This window comes from Mycteria americana, chromosome 7 (assembly GCF_035582795.1).
Source record: "Mycteria americana isolate JAX WOST 10 ecotype Jacksonville Zoo and Gardens chromosome 7, USCA_MyAme_1.0, whole genome shotgun sequence".
Taxonomy (NCBI): domain Eukaryota; kingdom Metazoa; phylum Chordata; class Aves; order Ciconiiformes; family Ciconiidae; genus Mycteria; species Mycteria americana.
The window spans coordinates 63604581-63627411 of NC_134371.1; the positions used below are offsets into that span (position 1 = coordinate 63604581).

The 22831-nt window shown below is 40.9% G+C and overlaps 1 protein-coding gene across 2 annotated transcripts in view; it reads right to left on the reverse strand.

Moving 5' to 3' along the window:
• Nucleotides 1–6376: 6376 nt before the first annotated feature.
• LRP8 (LDL receptor related protein 8) overlaps nucleotides 6377–22831 on the reverse strand; it is a 196688-nt gene continuing 180233 nt past the window's right edge. For both annotated transcript variants that reach the window (XM_075508793.1, XM_075508792.1), the window contains 10 exons: nucleotides 21786–21957; nucleotides 18755–18982; nucleotides 18041–18159; nucleotides 16412–16551; nucleotides 13800–13941; nucleotides 13201–13353; nucleotides 12306–12536; nucleotides 10198–10266; nucleotides 9801–9973; nucleotides 6377–8780 (listed from right to left, as the gene is read on the reverse strand). In XM_075508793.1, coding sequence (XP_075364908.1) covers nucleotides 8742–8780; nucleotides 9801–9973; nucleotides 10198–10266; nucleotides 12306–12536; nucleotides 13201–13353; nucleotides 13800–13941; nucleotides 16412–16551; nucleotides 18041–18159; nucleotides 18755–18982; nucleotides 21786–21957 — 1466 coding nt within the window. In that variant the 3' untranslated portion in view covers nucleotides 6377–8741. The remainder of the gene's footprint in view (nucleotides 8781–9800; nucleotides 9974–10197; nucleotides 10267–12305; nucleotides 12537–13200; nucleotides 13354–13799; nucleotides 13942–16411; nucleotides 16552–18040; nucleotides 18160–18754; nucleotides 18983–21785; nucleotides 21958–22831) is intronic.

The window sequence follows — 22831 nt, forward strand, 5'->3', positions numbered from 1 at the left end:
TATTAGTGGCATTTACTTACTATGCAATGCTTTGTACTTGGAAAAATAATGGTTAATATTAAGATAGGTCATAACTCTGATGCAGCATCATCACTGGATGCTTCTGTCACAGCTTCTCAATTAATTTATCTAGGTCCACAGATGGGCCCATATCTTACCTTAGGCTGCATATAAATGAGGCTTGGGGTGCATCCCTACCCACGTATATTTGTATTACTTAGAGTCTGAATCTAGGCCAGTGATCATACTTTGAATATCATACCTTCTCTAATTTAATTGTTTTGGTGTCTTATATATTGAAGTTATATGAGCTTCTGTAAACTTGTAACATGACTGAAGAAAAAAACCCAAATGTTCTGTATTTGGTGGTTGTCCATGTAAGTTGTAAGGCTTAAGACATCTCTGTTCATTTGTCATTATCTCCTGGGCAAAGAGTGATAGCTAAGGCAAAGGAACAACCTTAACTGCCATTTGGGATTGTGTGCCAAAGCACTATGTTTTTGTCTCAGTCTGCAAGAGACAAAGTAGGTAGTCATGATCAGAGTCCATATTGATAGATCTTAATGGGTAGTTCTTAAATCACCAAAATTAAAAAAAAAAAAAAAAAAGGAAGAAACAAAGGGAGATGTAGTTCGGAGAGTTCATGCCTCACCACACTGGGATGGAGCTCACATCTACTTTATCCCAAAAGGGCAAAAGGATTTGAAATTTGGCCTTTCCTGCAAAAAGACCAGTGCTCATAAATGACAGTCTGTCGAGGCACCTCATATGGTTGAGAGAACAAACTTATTCTCAGAATGAACTTATTCAGCTAGCTGAACAATTTAAAATTTCTTGTTCATACAATGCTTGCATTTGTGATACAGTGATACAGATCTTGGAAGCTCATGTTTATCTGTCAGTTTTGGAAATGAAAATAATTTTACACAGTTGTTTAGAATCTCTGCTGTGTACACTCAGCCATGTTTTGTAATGTTGAAATTGCACAGACTGTGTCTGTCTCTTTTTATTCCTGTTAGTAAATAGATGTTCTTTTTTTCTCAAGTCCATTGCCCTTAAAATTTTGCTGTTCCCATTTGCTCTGTTGAGATTCTAATATTGATAATAAAAAGGCCTGTGTGAACAACAAAACCTCTTAAAATATCTATTTTGAAGTTATTAACATTGATTTTTTTTTTTTTTAATTATATGTTTGTTAAGCACTGTCAGTTTTCATGCCTGAGCAACTCTGCATGTGTCTTTTTGGGTGATGACACTTCCGTTTTGAAGACTGCCCCTTTCATCAATGAGTTTTGCAGTTTCACAGGATTGTCTTAAAGGAAGAGCGGAAGTTAAACATCCCAGCCAGAGTGTCTTTCTCATTTAGCTCATAGGGGTATGATTAACAATACTATGTGATCAAAGCGACATTACTGAATATTGCCTTTTAAACAAGGGATATTAGGTATTTATTGGAGAAAGTTGCTCCAAAAGAACCACAGAAGGCAATTTAGAGGAACAGAAAGGCAGGCACAGGCATAGAAGTGCTACTGTGACCTTAATGGCAGCCTAGAGATAACAGCTTTTGGTCAGGTGTTGCCTGAAAGAGGTAAACTATGAAGGATTTCCTTCTCCTGTAAATATTAAGGAATAAAGGAAGGAAAGGTGTGTAACTGTCTGTTGTGGCTCTGCATGAAACTAGAGCTGCCTTTGACGTCCATGAACTGCTTTGTTCATATGGACAATAAGTCTGTTAAGCTTCAGTTACTGTATTTTCTAAAAGAATTTCCATGTTCTATAGTACATAAGGCAATGATTAAAAAAAGAAAAGCAAGTATGAGAAATTACTCATCTGATCATCAGGACTGTCATATCGGATCAGACTAATTCCATTTACCACATCTCCTGTCTGATAGTAGCTAGTAATGGATACTTAGAAAAATAATTATGCCCTAGTGCTTTCTCTGCACCATTAATGATTTTATATATAGGTATTGTACATCCTCTCAGTTGTGTCTTTCTCAGTTGAAGCTTTGAAAAATGTAAAATCTTCCTCTGTTATCCTTGTTGACCTTCTCAGTGTCTTTGCTAGCTGCATTAGGCATTTTTTAAGATGGGAAGATCAAGGTTGTATGCAAAATTAAAAATACATATTCACCATGAGTTTCCTCTACAGCAACAGATTCTGTTAACCCCACCTGCTCTTTTGCAGCCTTCCAGCCTCTGATGTGTTTGAAAAAGTTTTTATTATTAACTTCTTCATGACTTTTATTGCCACTGATGCCTTTAGCATCAAAGTAATATGAAGTCAGGCTTTTAAATGCAGCACACATTTCAAATATTGCTAATAATAATTTAATGTATATTTCCAATAATTTATTGTCAGTTTTTCATTATTACACGCAGTCTAAAAGTCAAATTAGCCTTTGTAAGAAAATTCCTGTCATCAAAACTTAGACCTAAACATTACTTTCCAAGTATTGCTTATCTTCTAAGCATTATTGCAAGGTGCTCTCTTTGCTTAGATCTTATTTAGGTCTGTGCCTTATTAGCAAAATACGTAGACTCAGGGATTTTTCTTGCATGTGTGGTCATAAGGCTTGCCATTATCCTTTATGTGTAATGGCTTGAATTGAATGAATGTATGTGCTTTCAGCCAAGTCCCAGTGGGGGAATATATGCATGAAAATAAATTACTACAGTTGGAGCTAATTAATTCCTTGACTGGCAGACTCAGCAGATAAAATCATGAATAGGGTAACGTGAAATGTCTTTGCTATTTGGCCTCAGTCGTACCTGGCCAAGAACTGTAGTTATAACCTCTGCTCTTCCACCTGACTTTGTAGCCTGTAGGCAAGGACTGAAGAACTGATGTGAAGACAAAAAAAAAAAGTATCAGTTTGGCCTCCTCTTTGCTGTAATCCTGTGTAAGCCATCCATGTAACCAGGCTAGGGCCTGTCAAATATCAGGGAGACTTGCTTGTTACACTATCGTAACTTTTAGCTCCCTGCTAAGATGGCTGCCTTATCATGACTGACGAGATTACAATGCTTTCCTTAATAGTGTGGAGAACTTAGCAGGCAGCTGCAGCTAATCCCTTAAGAAAATGTTTTCCCACTGAGGTATATAGTGAAATTTGAATCCTGCAAATAATTTGAAAAAGATTATTATTTTTTAAACCATGTTAATTCTCATTCTGCTTGTTGATGCATAGGTACAAATACAAGTTAGCATTACTAACCTCCTGTAAGAGCTAAGAACATAGCCTTAACTAGTGCCTGTTGGTTTTTTTCTGTTAGATGCTACCACTGTTGGTGTGAGAAATCTAAGTTCGGTGTCCTGAGGTAGATGGCCTCCCTTCTGGGGACACTGTTGTGAGGTAATCTTTTCTGAAGCTAATCTTTTTGTGTTAGTGTGTCTGCTGCTGTGATATCAGAAGTGACAAGTTCATCTTTCTCTGTGTAAAATTTGATGCTGTGAGACTTGTGTCTTGGCTGGGGAGTCTGAGCTCATAGCCATACAAGTAAAACAAGGTGCGCTAGTTTGTTTTCTACTGATCCGAGGTGCAATGCACTTGGTAAACTATTTACCAGGCACATTTAATCTAGCTGAGAATAGCCACTTCAGTCTCTGTCACTGCCCCGAAGAAAGCCAACCCCCCATTTTCTCTTACAGGGACTTCAGATTATTTACTTAAATGCATGGCTCTGCCCATTTTTGTTCTGTGACTAGAATGACCAGTGTTTGCCTTTCCTCCAGCTCATTGTAGCAGAGGAGGGTTCAGTCTCACTACATGCAAGAGCTCAGACAGCCCTGTCCCTGGCACAGACTTTGAGACCTCTGGTTCACCCCAGATTGACCACATTTCACCTCATCATGAAATGACAGCGTTAGCTAGGACATGCTTGCTGCCGTTCCGTGGGAATGATTGTTTGCAAGTTGTTGCAGAAATGCACAGCTGCAAAGCTGCAGCCCCTATTTTTGTCATCAGGACAATCCACAACGACTGAAAACAACTCTTGTCAAGCCATCACCTGGGACTGTACCAATACCTTCATCAACCAGTGTGCTGTTTCCAGGGCATCCTTGGACAGTGCAAACTCTTACAAACAGTGCTCCTGTTATAGCTGTTTGAATAGAGGGCACCAGGGCCTGCAAAGTAAGACCAAGGGGGTGTGTGAGTGTGGGTGTTTTGTCGATTAGCATTTTGAGCTGGCCACTGAGCACCCAGCATGTTAATGTGCAAGTGCCTGGAATCTAAAAGGTGGGTTATGTGTGCCACATCTAAATTCACTGTCTCTATTGCTATCTTTCTCCCTTTGAATCCTTCCAATGTTGAGACGGTGCATTTAGGAGGTGAATTTGGCACTACTCTATAAACTCCTGCACTGAAGCAGTGAAAAAGCTCGTACTAGACCATGGCTATAGCGCCCTTCTTGAAGGCAAGGATGTAAATTAGGAAGACAGATTTAAAACTGTTTCACAAAGTTAAAGGACTGATTTGATGGAGAACAAACTCAGTGTGAGGAAATGATGCATACATACTCCGGCAGAAAGGTAACTGAGTTACATATGTTAAACATTAAAGGGATTTATATGAGGACGTGTAGTTCTACAGCATCTTAATGAAAGTAGTCAGCACAGTATTAGGATGGATTATCTCATACTGTACAGTTACTATGTGTAAAAAGGGAAACAAAAAATAGAATTTTATTGCTAATACAGCATAGAGTAAAAAAAAAAAAATGGGGGGACGGGAATAGTTGTTTTAGCAGGCATACCTCATGCCTCAATGCCCCAGATATGTTTGGGACTCTTGTGTGAAGCTCTTTCACTTATTTTCATTTGTGCTCTCCTCTCTATTTAGACCTGGAGATTTTTTTTTTTGGGGGGGGGGGGGGGGGGGGTCAGTTTTTCTGTTTGTTACCATATTACTCTGCTAAAACAATTACTGAAATGGAGAAATATTTTAAAGTAAGAAAAACCTATTTTCAGTTAAATAGAAAACTAACCCACCAATATTTACTAGTATGTAAGTCCATATTACTTTGGTAACAACCATTTGTGTCTGAAAAGTATTAGCTGCTTGGCAGTGTTCCTTTAGGGAGGAAAAATGACTGAAAGTTGCTTTCAATAAATAGACTGCTTCAAAAGGCTTTATAACAACACATGACAGTGAAAGGTTGTATTGTCTTTAGAGCTGTGCCTTCTAGTGTTTCTTTGAGTATATCCTGCAAGTTACTTGGGGTAGGAAAGAGAATAGTAATTTGATGCACAGTTTGTTTACCTTGGTTTTCAAGAGGTACATACCAGTAGATACTGGTACTTATGGCTACTTTATTCCCCTGGCTGATAACTTGAATTTTAAGTTAAGTTACACAGTAGATTTCCCACAAAAAGAGACCAAAGGGGACACACAGCAATACCTAAAAGGAGGAAAGTCTTTTAAGCATTTGACTTGCATGCTCAAGCTTCTCTCTGCACAGGGAAATATCGTACCTAAGTTTGTATAGGACCCAAACTGCCCATCCATTTCAGAAAATGCCTCCAGTCATCCCTCCTTGTTCACAATATCCTTGTTTCTTACCTAGGATTTCATTTTTACAGGAGAAGGGGAGGAGAGAGCAAGCTAACGGCACATTTAGTTCTGACTCACTTGTGTCTCCAACTAAAGCTATCATTGTACTTCTAGTACAGTGGATCTCATTACAGCTTTATTTCCATAGATGAGATTGTTTGTATGTTTAAAAAAAGTTAAGACTACCTGTTGTGATTCCAAGAGCAGCAGTATTTCTGTCTTTTTTTCAGGATGGCAACAGAGTGCATATTTGGCTGTAAAAAGTTTTTCAGCTTCTGTAGATATGCTTTACCAAAAGCTGTATGAAGAAATTGAGTAGTTTGCAATTACTCATTGAATAGTCTAACAGGTAATAGTTCGGGTTAAAAAGTACACCAGTTTTGTTGTATGCACCATTCGCTTTTGAGACAACCTTTTCTCACAATGGGTAAGGACTAGTGTACTTGTACCACTGGAAGTTTTACTCACTTATCTTAGTTACATCACTGATACAATTGTTCAGCTCCAGGAAATAATGAAGACAGTAGTTTTCCACGTGATTTGAAGATGGCCAAAACCAAAGTGGCAGAGAAAGACAACTGGGAACAAAAAGGTCTGTTAACTTACATGTAGAATGTGAACTGTCTTCAGTGTTGCTATTACAAAACTGCAGCTACTGCAGCTACAGAGAACAGCTGAATGATGCAACAGCGTTCCCAAGTCCCACTTTGGGTTTGGACAACTAAGAATTAAGGAAAACTCAGACCAAAATATGATACAGTCCCAGGTCTAGGACAGCATTTTAAGGACTATAAATTAATTAGTTCAGTAGTCCCAGATAAAAAAATTTAATCTTTCTATAGAAACAGTGCACTGTTTTACAAATGCATTCATTTGGTTTTCAGTAATCCGTATTGACCTAAGTACAGCAAGTGTTACACAGAGCAGATCCCGCCCCTGCCCCTCCCTGGTCCTTTTGTTCGTAACATAAAAACTGAAACACAAAAGGCACCAAGCAAGAACTCACTCTAGCAGAACTTCAATATGACAAGACAGAGATCAGAAATGATTACAGTGTTAAATATCATCCTAACAATCTGAACCATTATTTAAAATAATTAATTTCTTAAAAAACAAATTTGGTGTTTGACTTTTCAGTAGTTACAAATCTGTAAAGGTTGAAATCAACACTGCACATTGAATTCATTTACAATGGTTTGAAAAAAACTGCAGCCTTCTATACATGGTTTATACAGGTTGGTTTGTGTGTATGTGTTCTTAAAAAAGTATCAAAACAGTAGAACTTTCAAATATATTTACATGCATCTGTTAGTTACAGTGTTATCACATACAGCCTTTTCTCAGTTTTTTTCTTCATGTACACAGTGCATTGATTTGTAGAAACAGAGCTTCATACCTTAAAACAATAACTGGATATCTCAATCAGTGAAAAAACTGCCTTTAAATCTAAAATTTGAATAGAAGGATGCTTGATTATTTATGTATTGACTATGCAGGCCATGAAGTATTTTGAGAGTATGTATTATGTTTGTAATGCACACTAGGTCTTTAGACACTTCCTTTTCTTAGTCAAGAATCAACTTCCAGCTCACATTATGCTGAATTTATTCTAAAAGAAAGAAAAACAAAAGGAAAAAAGGAAAAAAAAAACCCCAAACCTATACAGGCTGAGTTTCTTCTACTCACTTGAATACAAAAGCTTGGACTGACGTAAGAACGCTAGGAAGATTTCTCTAGGTTTTGGTACAGTTCAGGGAGGTACTAGTCCATCATGCAGCAATAGGTAAGTGTATTCACTTCCCACAGCATTCCCTGGGAATCTTACAGACTGAGATGAGAAAAAACGTTTTCTTGCAAGGTGCAGGATGGCCCAGCCAAAGATACTGCTAAGGCTGTAAATTTTTAACCTCCTGTAGCCTCCTGGCCTAGCGCTCTGTGGTATGAGAGATCTACCATGGTGCAGGTTGTTCCTTTGGAAGATAACTGCTGCGCTTCAAAGAATTCTACATATGGTGAATTAAGATGCTACCCCGTAGCATCTCCTAAATTTGGACTCCTAATTGGTATGAGTAGGGGAAAAGGGCAAGGAGGGAAGGAATTAACTTTTGTTATTGTGGGCTTTTTTTCCCCTGATGAGCCAGGTGAGAGTGCTCACTTTGGGTGTATGGCAGTATGTGTCTAAATCTTTGTTTCTACTAATTCTAAGCTAATTTGAGAGGTGCAAGATTCCCAGTGGGGAAAAGCATTTAGATTTACATTTAGAAACAAACAAAAAAGCTAAATCAAATCTGTACCAAGCTGTAAAAAGCAACAATACAAAACAAAAAAAAATACTGGGTGCTGTAGGAGTTTCTCGTGACTGAAATGCTGTCAGCAGTAGCTCTTCAGTTAAAAGCGCTGCAGATGAATCTTTCTGGATGGACTGGAAAATGTAAAAGCAACCCTTACGAGCCAGTTTGGAAATCAGGAGCTCTGTTTGTTATGGGAGTGCTTCATTTGTCAGCTATCTTACAGTACAGCTCTTTCTTACTTCGTGTCTTTAGATTTCAAAGCAAACTGCTCAAACATCCTGTAAAAATTCAATTATCCCTAATTTTCATAAACGTAGGCTAGGAGTTTTAAAATATATGTATATATTTTTATATGTATGTATATATTTATATGCCTATATATCTATCTAGGCTAGATAGATATATACACAGATAATCTATGCACAGCAAGCCAAACATACAAAAAATAAATACTCTCACCCCTCTACTATATTTACAGAACAGATCTTATAATCCAGATTTTGTTAATAAATATTTCTAAACTGCCTGTACAGAATTTGTTTTACTTATGTTGATGGATAGCCACAAAGCATATTCAACATATTTACAAAATATCTATAAATATAGTCTTAAAATAAAGCAATAGCTACTGAACTTTCAGCCTGGCTGGTTATGTACATTGAGTTAGTAGCTCAGCTGTCGCTTATTCACTATCACAAATGGGTAGTGCAACAAGTTAAAATGTGTATAAAAGATTATACATACAAAACTCTCACATCCTTTGGATGTTTGCAGTTCATTATAACTTTGTGGTTACCCTTCTGCAACATAAATAACAATTAAAAAGAAGAAGCGGGTTCTGTGATCCAAAGCAAATTTGTTGAGTGCGTTGTTTGGAGCAGCAACTTCATCCTCATGGCAACCCATCATCTTCTAAGCTTAACGCTACACGCTGTGAAGGAAGAAAAACACACTTGCAGAGAAAGTTTGTGACTTGTGAATTTTGATGCCTTACAACCAAATTCTGTTACTGTTGCTAACTTGTATTTCCTGTTAAAAATCTCATTGTTGTCCCTGGTGTAATGGTGACAGAAACCTATTTTTGACCTGATTCTTTTCCCCAAATGGGGTCGCTCACTAAAGTGTTACTAAAGAGGCGTTGGAAAGTTTAATTCACTTGTGAATTACATGGATAAAGTTCCTTCTAAGGGATAACACCTTCTTCCAGTGTGATCTTTAGCAGGATCTTTAGATAATATAGGGTGTTACCTATGTGCCTGCCTGCCTATAGAAGGTATATTGCCTTCACTCATTGGATCTTTATGCTTTCTTCTAAAAATACAGTGCAGTTATAACTGCCAATGCTTCATCTCAGCAGTGCTGCTTCTTTGAAGGAGGCTCCTTTACAGGCAGACTGCCATGCAGACAGGTTCTCTCTCTCCTGCATACACAGGACTTGCTATCAAAATGAGTGTTTGCTTTTAATCTTGCCAAGGCAAATTTCCTTTACTTCTTACAGAACCTCATTCCTCATTCCGAAGAATCTGACTCTTTTCTTTGTAATGTAACAGTGTAAATATTCTCCCTGGTTTGTAGAGAAACTCAAGTTATCCTTAAGATAGTTTAGACACTTGGTAGCAGTCTAAGCATAGATATAATGGAATCCAGTAGAGGGTAAGTGATCAGCTGTCACATACTGAGCTCTTGAGATAGCTAGCTTTACACTTGCTGGCTTACTACGTATATTGATTAGGACAATTATTCTTCATTTGAACAGAATATCTTATTATATAGACCACTATATTCTAAGACAACTGCATGAGCTGCCTAGAAGTTCACGCTTCTGCCTATTCAATGATTTTTTTGTCATTATATGCCAAATAACCAACACTGTAATTGGCTGGAGATAATTCTGTATCTAAACTCTCAACAAAATTAATATTCTCTGTCAGCAGTTTCCTCAGATACTTACTGCTGGGTAGACATGTCCAATTTGGGCAGTCCGCCCAATGTGGATTTCGTCTTCATCTTCCTCTTCTGTTGTCTTCCTATACACTGGATTATCAAAATTCATGCTTTTAGTATTCTTCCGTTTCCAGTTTCTCCAGATGAGGTATCCCCCCATGCACAGCAAGCCAATGACCACTGAGGAAAGGGGAAAGAAAGGGCTGTTAGCCAGGCATGAATCTGCTGGGATGTTCCCATGTAGATAGATACCCATCCTTATACAATTTTCTCGAAGCCAGGCTACTTTTCCCATTTCAACAGTTCCTGTACTCTTTTCCACCCCAACCTTGAAAGTCAGAAGAGTGTATTTACACTAGCATTTTGGTATGAACTCCTTCAAAGCTTAAACCAAATCAGCTTACCGACAGGAATGACGATTCCAATAACAGCTGCTGTCACAGTTGAATCAAAGCCTTGGTCATTATTTGCATCTGTAATTACAGAAGTAGTTCTGATCATTTAACTCATTTGCTAGTTTTAAAGCCACGTCTAAAGAATGTTTTATGTTAGTAACCATGTTGTTCCGCCCACCAGAAAGCTTTTGTAATCAAAGAGTTTGCAAAAAGTTTTATAATAAAATTATCACAGAGAAGATAAAAAGCATATACACACAAATCTGGGCTAAGCTGAGCTGTTTCTTCTTAGGAACAATAAACAGCCTGGCCATGAAGTGCGCCTGCCCTCGCAGGATTGCAAACTACACACCAGGAGAGTGTGGCCAGTTAAGGGAAGTCCCTAGTACAGTGTTAGCAGATAGAGAAGCTCTAACCAGAAATGAGTAAGTGACTGTACTTGTGCCTCTAATTATCAAGCACAAAAAAGGAGGCCGGTTTTAAAAAATGTGACATTTGATGGAAATTCCATGCATGGATCAGGGGATGCTGAATAGTGCTCTTAAAAATCCACAGTAGAACACTTTCTAGTACTGACACAATTAATGATTTATTGAGCTGTCAGAAGAAGAATGTAGTTCAAAGCCATCTGCACAGCTTTTCTTTTTAATTATTTTTTTTATTTATTTACAGCTAAGGAGTTAGTCAACACATATATCACTGCAGTCTGCCTCAGCATGTAAGAATGACCCCAAAACTCGATATTGTACTTACAAGAGAAAAAAACAATTATAGGGAAAAATAATTAAAAAAAAAAAATCAATATACCTTTCAAGTTATATACTTAAAAATGTTTGCTCTAAGCTCTTATAATAGGGGATTCAGCACAGAACATTTATTTTTGCTAAAATATCAGGAATTGAGAGAGGAGGAACTAACTGTAGTTTGTGTTTTGATACACTAATTCATGGAACTTAAAAGGCAATTTATCCTTTTAAACACTTCCCTCTGGCAGGCTGTTCTATTACACAGTTATTTACTTAATAATAAGCCAGACTATTTCAATTGTGGACAATTAAAGCACCTTGCTTCCATGGCTTATTAAAAAGTTGATTATTCCATTTGAAAGAAATTTGCACAAAAAAAAGCTTACAAGAATGAATTTTAGAAATTGGATTCTGCTTTCCCACATGCAGTACAGAGTACACTGCATCACTGTTACTACAAAAGACACCCTAGTCAAACAGGGATAGTTTATTTTTGCTTTCCAGATGCAATGGAAATGCCTATTCTGCTCAGTGAAACGTTTAGGGAAGAAAAGTGTTTTATTCTTTTTAAAGCAATCTAGATCTGTTTGAGGTCTTGAATGACAGTCCTGAAGAGTAAAGTCTTCTCTCTGGACTAGAATATTTTTTTTGTTTTTTGAAAAGCAGTTCAGCTTTTCTGCTTTGCCTTGGCAGCATGATCTAGAGAGATTACCTGTTAGCACTGAGATGGTAGGCTGGTGTTTCATTACGCACTCATTGTGTAGGGTGAACTTTAGGATAGCCTGTTAGTGCTCTCCATTGGGATACTTTTCTAATACTGTAATGAATAACTTCAAATGTATGTCATGGATCAGGCCATGTTAACATGCACAGCACAGCCACACAAAACAGATGCAGCTTGTCTTGGGCTATAGTAATTCCAAACATCCAGCAGGGCTAAAGCTGGACAGGAGGCATTTTTCACCCACAACTTGTACTGGATCACATTAATTATTAAACAATTGAAATAGGTGAAGCACCTGTAGAATCATCTGTAGTATGGTATGCAGCACTAAAGCTGGGATGAACTAGTATTAGGCACAAGGCAAGGACAAGTATGAACTCTCAGGGCCTCACTGCTAGGGTCTGTTTCACGTGTGTTAGATGAAAATCTGACATAAGTTCCTTAACATCCCGAGCGACTGGAATCACATCAGCCATCATAGCAGAGGTGTCTGCAGAAAGAGTACCTGATTCCTCCTGCTATGTATCAGGATGTGCCTGCATCTGACCTGTTTATAACTCAGACGTTAGACAAGGTCTCCCACCAGTGTGTGAGTTTTTGTGATACGGTATATATAGAAAAAGAAAAGAGGAATCTCATTCTCTTACAGTGCTGTGATAAATTGCTGTTTCCAGTGGTCATCTCAGAATCTATAAAGATGGATGTGGTGGAAGGTGAATGAAAACTTGGGGTGGTAATCGTAGCTTCTGATACAGCTTTGGGGATGACTTCGGTGGTGTTATTGGCACTGCCAATTACAGTTGCAATGGTCGTGGTAGTGGCAGTACGGGATGCTGCGGTTGTAGAAACAAGTACAGTAGTTGAAGTAGTTGGAAGATCTGAAAAGCAAGAGCAAACATGAAATGTGGTAAAAGTAAGTACACAAGCAAATCACAAATGGTGATACAAATCTGGGGAGGATTGTTACGTTTACTGATTAGAAGCAGAAACCAAATTCCAGTTCTATTACCAGGTAGTTGGACTATCGATAGTTCTCTGCCTAAAGCTACAGAAATGATTTCCTGAAGTCAAGCTTTAGTTATTAATAAAGCACTCTGGATGGAAGGTAGTTAAGAAATTCAAAAGCTTAGGGTTTTTTTCCGTACCTCAGAAGATACTGAATTTGTACCAGGAACTACTTGCACGTTAGGGAAAACTACATTGAAAGCACCCATCTCTTCAGGATATTATCAGCAATGACTGTGACCTCTCCAAATCCAGAATCTATAGGGCAATTACATGGCAAATTTTAATGATTTATTGACCATTTACACTTTTAGTCCTGGGCCTTATCCCTTTTTTCTCCCCTTCCTGCTGTATCTTCTTCTGGTTATGTTTTCAAAAATAAGCAAGTTTTCAATTAAGGACACCACAATGCTGTGTTCGGAAGGCAGCAAGTATGTGGAATACAAAAGCTAATGTTTGTGTTCCACCATCAGGAAATATGTTCACTCCAAGTATGATTTTGTTGGAACAGCAAAAGAACGACATGATTATATTTACCTTTGTAGCATTTTTTCATGTCAGGACCCAGCCACATATTGTCAGGACAGGCACATGTATACTTGGGAGAATGGGGAGAGATCTGAGGTGCAGGAAGACACAAATACTCACAGCCTCCATTTGGCTGGGGGCTGAGCTCACAGGAATCTGGAGCTGTTCAAGAATGCAAGAAAAGACAAGTTATTTTTCTAATTATTTATTTCTTGTTCTTGGCAAAGAAATATCAGGTCCTCTAAGAAGACTCTCTTCCACTCCCTACCTCAATTAATCAGGCTGCTTAATCATCTTTGCAGTTTGGAGTAGAGTGAAACCTTACAGACTACTATAAAAACTGCCCAAATATATAATGAATGGTAAGCATCACAGTGACGAGAGTAACTCACTGTTATCAAGGATGCTAATTAAACAGCTATTAACAAATTGCAGACTTTTCAATAAATGCTGCTGCTGAATTAATTATGCAGGAACTTCAAACATTAGGCATTGATTTCACATTATTACCTGTGTTTTCTCTCTCATCAAGAACCACCAGGAAGCATTTCATTTACTAACTAAATGAACCTGATTTAGGGCCATGATACCCCGAGGACATGTCTTACCTTTGGGCTGCTTTAATTCATGAAATACCACGATGTCATGAGGATTATTGAGATTTTCTGCCAAAACAGAGATGTCCAAGCCATTCAGCCTGTTTGCACTGAAGATTGCCTCATTCTCCAGGTCAGTCCAGAACACTCTGTCCTGCAGGAAATACACAGGATTTCTGACCTGGCCCTGCTCAAATCCAACTCAAGTTGGATTAAACTCCTGTAGTCACAAAGTCAACACACTGTGTTCCTACCTTGGGACACCTTTGGTTTGTGCTACTTCTATCAGCAGCTTTTTTCTTTTTTTTTTTTTTTTTTTGACACTGTCATTTCTAATGTTTAAAAGCACAGCAATCCTACATGTTTATAAAGAGCTTAGTAATTCTGAGTTGCTATGAGACTGAGACAAGGGAGCAGAAATTTGGTTAAGTACAGAAAAGTTGCATCCATTCTGTTTCTGAACCTTTATTTTTTAAAGACAGGGTGGATCATGAGCAGAGGGCCATAGCAGAAACTTTTGTTATGTCTGCTGTTTTTTTTCTCCTTTCCAAAGATAAGACCTGCATTAAGCAGGTACCTATGAAGAGGCCAGTGCCTACCTGGAAGATGAGTCTCTATTTCTCTTTTTTTATTAATAAGTTTTTCATGGCATACTATGATTGAAGATACAAAATAACTGGTCAAGGAGGTACACAGGAATTGCAGTTATCAAACAGTATTTGGTTGCTTGGTCAGCTACGTACGCTTCTGCCTGCTGAAAACCACACGTTTCAGTAAGGAAAGCCACATTGCTGGACAACAAGGGCAAATTATCAAAAGCAAAAGGGTTGTCTGTTATCCTAACCAGCCATTCAGATGAGGAAGGGTGTACAGAGGTTAAATAACCCAAGAGATCCTTCAAAACACTGCTGATGAGGATAAAACTAAAAAGCAGCAATGTCTTGGGGAAACCTGTACCCAGAGTTAGATGCCTAGATATCACACACATTGCATGGGAGGAATAAGGATTGTAAGGAAGAGGGGTTTGCTGAGTCAAAAGCCAACCTAGTTAAGTGAAACGAAGAGAAAAGAAAGGAGGCTGTGACACACACCTTGACAGGGAGCCAACCAGACACTTTTCTCTGCTATAGCTTACCTAGAGTGAGGTGCCAAAGTTGAAGCTTTTGTTCCCATAATCATTTAAATAATGACAGAAGGGAGCTTAGCTACAAGAGAGAAAACTTTACTGCCCCAGGCTAATGACACTTGGCAGTCCTCTACCAGGGGAGGAAGAGTTGGATTGTCTCTCTGCTTCCACCCAGGCAAAGCAGGGATTTGAATTATGTCTTCCATACCCCTGGAGTACTCCTGAGATAGGATGGGGAACGCAGAGTTTTGAACACATGCTTAGCATGAGATACAAACTGCAAGGAAGGCATTAGCCCTGGGCCCTGCCACTGGGTAGCTGTGCGTAAACTAATGGCAGAAACGTGGATGCCCATTTATGTAGTAATTTCTGCAGATCTCAGCAGGTCTTAGTTCTTCCTTGATGACATTTGAGGATCTGAACTGTACTATTCAATTAATTACTGCACTGCTCTTAGTAAGGCTACAGTGTGACACTGAATGGTATAAGAGTACTGAATCTACAAGACTGACAGGGTGTTCAATGGAATGTACTCAAGTAGGAGTTGGACCTAACGCCTTTGTGAAAACTGGCTTATGTCTGTGTAGGATCACACCTATATTTTTTTTTGGACAGGGAAGTTTCTCTGGTGTGTGGCAGGGTTTGTCTGTCATAACTGGAGCAGTTCAGCCTGCAAGAGAGTTATCTGACCCTGTCAGAACTAGGTGAACAAGCACCTTTTTAATGCCAAGTCCCCAGCCTCAGCAATGTACTGGTGCACAGTGACTGCAGGGAGAGCCCTGTGAGTGCCTTGCTGGCACAGATACTCCCAGCTGAAGCCTTGAGACTCCTGAGACAGGTGAAAGCGTTTCTGAGGATACTTCTGCAGATGCTGGGATGGACAACAGAAACAACTAGCCAACACAGCAAAATTTAAGGGGCTGTCCTCCCCTGGGGGTTCTGTTGGCACCAGAAAATGCAACACAGGTATGCCAAGATGGTGTGAAACAAAGCTGCTGAGAGCAGCAGAGTGCTCCACTGCAGGCTGAGAGGTTGCTCTGAGCCCATGCAGCTCCCCTCACAGTCCGACTTTCAAAAGACGAGAGGTTGCAGTGTCACTCAGTGAGTGGTTGTCCCACCTGCTGATGACAGTAAGTGGCTTCGCCCTTCCGTTGCTAATAGTTTTGGCCTTTGCATGGACAGTTGGATCAATTCAAATAAAGGAAAACCCATTACCCATTTTCCAGTTCTGTGGGAGGTGTTATGCTGGGCACCACCTGCCCCTTACGGATGCACTGGTACTACATTAGGTAAAAGCATGAGACAACACATTGCTCCTGATAAGGGCTTTAGAAAACAATTTTCCTTGCTGAACCCACACCAGGTTAATCGGTTTCTATAGCAGCAAACGCCCTCACTGAGCTTTCTGTGCTATGCAAAAGGCAGAGCTTTTAATCAAGAAGAGCTTTGAGACCTCTTGCTGTCTCCAGTCTGTTCTGCATCCGTTTTCGACTCTTACCTCAAACACTGCTAAGCCGAAAGGATGGCTCAGATCATCAACAGAAGAGATCAGAACTTTTCTGTTGCTGCCATTGAAATCAATGCAGGACAGTGAATGCAATTTGGAGTCTACCCAGTAGAGACGCTGATTCAGCAAATCTGAGAAGTGAAACACAATGAAGCAAAATTACACACAGCTCCCACAACTCTTTTTCTCTTGCCCAGCATGTTTTCCCTGCTGGCAGCATGACTAATCTCTTTATTATTGGGCCTTTTTTTTTTTTTTAACACTAGTTCTGATTTTGAATCAGTGCCCAGATATGCTGGGATAAGATCCTATAAAAAAGATTTAAAAGAAGGAACATTCTGGGGGGTGTGTGCATGTGTGTGGAATGCCTGACTGATAGCTATGTACAATGAGGTTCTTTTGTTACCAGGAGGAGCAGGCCAGCAGCAGTTTGGGCTTCCCAGAGTCGCTCCATCAGTGCCTGAGCAAGAAGCTTCATCCCTCTCAAAGCTATTCAGTCCTTGGCCTCTTGCTGGAGAACAACAACTGTGACTCAAATGAAACACCTCTCTGAAGGAGCGGTGCAATTCACACGTTTTCAGTGAAGAAGAATCCTGGGTCCAGAAAGCCTTCTTGTGCTGCAGGCTGGGGGAATGCTGGTGGTGGGGACACTCCTACCACAACCACTCAGGTTTTGGGGAGGGTGCAGGTAAGAGTGGCAGGGAAGGATCCAATGTTATTTAGAACGCTAAGCACTGAATTTCTCTTCCTGGAGCAAATTCACTCATTTTGGATGAGATTCACTAAACAGAATGCAAGTGGATGAGTGCCAACACAAAACAAGTTCTGTAATTAAACAAGTCATTAATTAATTTCTTAATTACTAAAGGATAACATTATTTGTTCACAGCAGTAGCACTTCAACACTATGCAATGGTAGCAGCATTTTCTCCTACATCCTTGTCACGGCCAGAATTTTCAAATACAAAACCAATCAGAGAACCTCACATGTGCATGGTGTTAAACACATACGGCTGTAACTCAAAGGAGGGTGTCCCCTGCTGCCCCATGAGGGCAGGAAACCTCCTTTCCACTCAGTGAGAAGGACCACAGCCCTCTGTGGGCCAGCAGGATGCAGGATATGAGCCAAGATGGGTTCCATCTTGCTACGCCCACCCAGAGCGGCTGGCCAGGCATGTCGATGAGGAACGGGCTCTGCAGGCTGTGTCTCTTTCCTTGATGTACTATGCATTAATCAGTCCAATGAAGTATCTTGACACTGCTTCTGAGACAAGTCCAGGTCCAGAGCCACTAGCACCAAGGACTCTCTGATGCTTCCTGGACTTCCAAAGGGTTGTTGCAGCTCTGCATCCTCTCCCAAAATTTCCCTTTGCCTTAAGACACACCTAAAAGCAACTCAGAGCTCCTGCAGTATGAGGTTCTGACTGTGGCAAGACTTACTGACTATGCTTGCTCTTGAAATAAAATCGCTCGTGTTGGTGAGCAGTAAGTGACAGAGTATTTCCAGGATTTTTGTGTGCAGGTGCCTTTGAGCTTTTAAAATTTTGTTTTCCTATTTAACAATAAAAATAAATTTACGTCAGCCACAGTGGATGCTGTAGCTCTAACCTGGGCACTTACCAAGTGTGATGCCATTTGGCCACTCAATGTTGTCAGTCACCAGCACTTGCCGCCCCACACCATTCAGGCCAGCTTTCTCGATCTTAGCTTTGTCTCCCCAGTCAGACCAGTACATGAATCTGAGAGTCAGATGCAAGAAAACAGTAAATTGGACTGTAGTGTAAGAAATCTACTATTTAGTGTAAGAAATCTACTAATCGGAGTGGGAGGTGCCCTGTTCCCTCCTTATTACAGCAAAGCCCCTCAGCCACTTCAGTTAATTCTGATATGCACCTACTGGAGTCACATACTGTCCCACAGGGCATACTCTGCCACAAAATTTGCACCAGAATGCAACATCTCACCTTAGTAACCCCATGCAAACTATCTCCTGGTGCATCTGCTAGGTATGTGGACTTCACTTATCCAAGTAGCCCAACACATGTCAGACAGAATACTTCATTTCCCAGTACAACCTGTGTGCCTGGACCAGCTCAGGCCCATCAAACACATGACCTGACCATTATTTTCAGAACTTTCTTTAACAGCAGTGGTCTTGCAAAGAGTTAGTTGAACCATCTCAGCAGTCCCATTTAAGTTCAATGGATCTATCTATCTTAAACGGCACCTGAAGTCTTGGTGAGATGAGAACCACCCACAAGTTTGTAAGACAGGCAGAAAGAAGACTGGAACATCTCTGTTGGCAAAGGGGGTGTTTGTAGTCTTTACACCTACCTCCGTGTGGGATCAACAGCAATGGCTCTTGGCTCACTGAGGTCACTGTTGAAAAGTGTCCTCCTCCTGCTTCCATCTGCAGTGGCCACTGAGATGGTCTTGTTTCCGGAATCCGTCCAGTAGATATTCTTGTGAACCCAGTCTATTGCCAGTCCTTCAGGAGAGTTCAGCTGGCTGTCTATCAAAATCACCTGCTCAGCTGTGTCACTCGCTTTGTCTATGTAGGCACTGCAAAGACAGGACATGTTACTGGACTGACACATGGAACAAAGAGGGCCCTGCACATGTGCATGGGGTTGGATTGCAGACAGCTGAATGCCAGGTAGCACCACTGCAACCCCACGGAAAGAAAGTGCACGTGTGGCAGCATGTCTGACATAGAAGCCCTTACGGTTGCATGCTGCAAACTTCCGCTTCCTCCTACAACGTGTTTTTATTTCCCTGTATCTGGATGGCAGGCATTTCCAGAATAGAGAACTGTCATTTTATTTTTCTACCTGTGTCCTGCTATAACTGCACAATTCAGCCAAACATTTGACTTCAGGCACATTAACTTCAATAGCATCGATTCATGGGATTTATGGACATTAGAAATATTATCTCCAGTGCTCTGCTGAACAGAGTTGAACTTAGCATGCAAATAAACATGCTTAAATGTATTGCAGAATTAGGACCTGTGTAACTAATTATGATTCATCAAAGGAATTCATGGAGCTGTACTAATTTGGCAAGTGATCTCGTTAGAGACAAAGAAAAGGTTCACTAAATATCAGTGGCAGCCTCAAAATCTTTCAAAACACTGATGAAAGGCAGCAAACTCCACATGGATGTTTCATAAATAACTCAATGTTGCTCCTACAAGCACACAGGCTGATTCTGCTCTGTTGCTCCTACACCTATATCAATTGCACTGAGTGAACTGAAATGGAGTTATTCTGAGTTTACCTCAGTGTTTCTAAGAGCTTAGTTTGGCTCTTGGAATAACTTGGCACATCTTAAAAAAGTTACAGAACAGCAGAAAGTTTCTGTCCCCCCCCAAACATTTGAAACTGCAAGATGGTTTACATCTCCTGTTCACTGGCCATCCTGCCTTTGGTCATGGAATGAGAAGGCAAGTCATACAGGAGCTGAGCTCTCAAGTATCAGATTAGAGACTTGGAAACAGATGTCTAAAACCAGGAATTCTTGACACTGTTTTATGGTCTGTGGCCCAGGCTGGAATGGCAATGCAGAGTCAGCCTGGATTAACAGCATGCTACTGCATCTTCACTACAAGGAATGGTTTTGGTTTCTCTCTGACCCAACACCAAATGAACAGTATCATCAGGGTCCTGCAGAGCATCTGACAATGTTCCCAAGACTCTGTTATTTTAGTCTGACAAGCACCACATGTTCTAACTACACAGCTCCAGGTCAGCTAATTCCTCCCCAGTGAAACAGTTGTGTTCAATACTTCCTGTCCACCACTGCGGTAAGCTGCTGTGCTGTTCCCTCAATGTGACTCGCTGCACTGGTGAGGAAGCCAAGAGAGGCTCCTGCGGCTTTCAGAATGGGAGGGCTGAAATACAGGTGACATTTCAATTCTCCCAGTAACTAAATATTGTAAAAGATCTTCTGACAGCCCAAAGGGGACATCGCCTCAGCAGGAGAGGATTTGGAAAGGCAAGTGAGGTGAGCATTAAGAAAGATGGGATCTCTTGCCAGCAATTGCCTCCTGTACCATAGTTTTCACCTTGCGATAGCCTCTCAACTATAGACTGCTTTACCCCAGAGGACTCCTGCAGGTGGAGTCCTGCTCTCTGCTGGAAGGACATGGTGGCCTTTTGTTTAGAAGCATTTGATATTAGTGATAGTAGCAGTATCTTAAACAGGAATTGCACAGCTTGCTCTGCAGTAAAGGTGGGACTTACAACATAGCTAATGCAAGCAGAAGTAAGAAAGAGAAAACTTCTGCTGGTTGGAAAAAGAAAAAGGCTTGGTATAGCCGTGTTCAGGGTGTGAACACTGTTTAGTGGCCCTTGGTGCCCCAGGGCATTCACTGTCAGAGAGCTGCAGAAGAAGCAGTACATCTTGAATAATTCTCTGTGTATGAATACAAAGCCCTTACCCACCCCTGCCTGTGCCTACAGAATCAGACTTGGTGAAAGCAGCCAGCTTTCTTCTGAACCATCTCCCCATTTTCAGAGCCCCACAGGCCTGCTCAGGGTACCTGCCTAGCTACTTGAGTGCTTAATACTGCCCAGGCTGTGCTGAAATTTCCCTACAATGGCATGGGAGCTACCACAGCCTGCAGAAATGCTGGCTTGGCTCCCACACACTGAAACCAATCAACCTTTGCCTTATCATTAGCTAAAATCCAGAACAAATCACTGTAGAAGCTGCAATAGGGTGCAATAGCTATGCAAATCAGAATATACATGGGGGAGTTTCAGCGCATAAATTAAATGCATTTTTGACTAGGCACACTCACAAGCCCCGGTACATAATACTGTGACGGATGCCATAAAAACAGCTGAAGGAGGAGGGAGAAGGAGAATTACAGAATGTGTACTGTGGTCAAGTGCTGTGAATTTAAATCCAGTCTACCAGAGACTACAGTGGGCAGCTAGTATCTGTGTTGCTACTGCCTTGCTCCCACCATTTGTCTCCTTCGTGCTTTCAGATGCCAAGTCCTTTGTGGTTTCACGTACAGCAAGCACACAGCACAGCAGCACTCTTGCGCAGCATCGCTTAGCAATATTATGATTCAGTAAACGAGTCTACGTGTAATTGCACAAATGCAGCAGGATCTATTATTGACGAAAAGCCTTCCTGTCTTATCAAACTAGATAACTGCACAAGTCCCTGATTTCTTTATCAATTCCTAAAAAAGCTTACAAAGTCTGGGCCACAACGGGTAATCCAGTAAGGGAAGAAAAGCTCTCAGGTTCACTGTACCCTCCATTGTTCTCTGCGAATTGTCCTTAAAGGGTACAGATTGAACCGTAGCTTTGGAAAGGTACCAAAACACACATCCTCTCTTACCCCTTACCTGTAGATTTTTCGGTAGAACAAATCACACCAATATATTCTGTTTGTTGACACCTCCACGTCCAGCGCCACGACATTCTTCAGCATGGGAATGATACGAGAGTAGTCCCTTTTCACCAGGTCTATCTTACGGACCTCATGGCGATTGGTGAAGATCAGGTACGGACTCTTGCCTACCACAGAAAATAAGCACATTTGTCATTTTAGCAGCTGACCCATGGGCTGGATCCAGCTTTCATTTCTCCAACAGCAACAGAACTATCAGTCACTGATACGTCCGCTTTGTAAGGAAGCTTTACACCACACCAGAAGCAAGTGTAAACGGCTTCCAGAGGCAGAGCTATCACACGTGGACAGGAAGGACCTCAGCACCCCTGTGGTCACTAGATGCACACTGGCTCTTGGTCTGCCCATTCTGCTAAGCCACAAGCAAAACTCTGGGGAATGTCCTCACCTTCAATTACACATTTTAGATACAAAATACATGGGCCAGATTTTGGTGACTCATGGCCAGGACAAGGAAGAGACAGCCCTCTGGGCTGGCTGGAGGGAAGGAAGGCAGCCAGACTTGAGGCATGATAAAGCCACATTGAATCCAGCAAAGCCAGGACTAGTTGCCACGGAAGAATTTTAGACTGTCACATACACGCAGAACTTGCGCAGTCCACCTGAGCACTTGGGCTCAGGCAGTTCACATCCCTTTTTTGTGGGGCCAGAGCCTGCAGCCTGGGTACTGGTGATACTGCTACTGCAGTTGTGATCTCGGGCCAGCCCAGGCCAGAGCATCTCAAGAAGCATAAAGTTGACCTGAATTTTCCAAAAGACAAGGAGAGCAGGACACATAGAAACCCAATGGTTATTTTGCTTAGAAGACCACAGCCAGCACCTTTGCCTCCGTGGTTATTCACAGTGGGCCCCGTGGAGGGCAGTTTCCTACTGTAGGAGGCAGACCCCTATGCCTCTCGGCTCAGACCAAGAAGTGCACATCCTTGCCCTCTGCAAGTAGCAGAGCATGTGATTATCTGTGTTCTTGAGTGTCACTAAAAT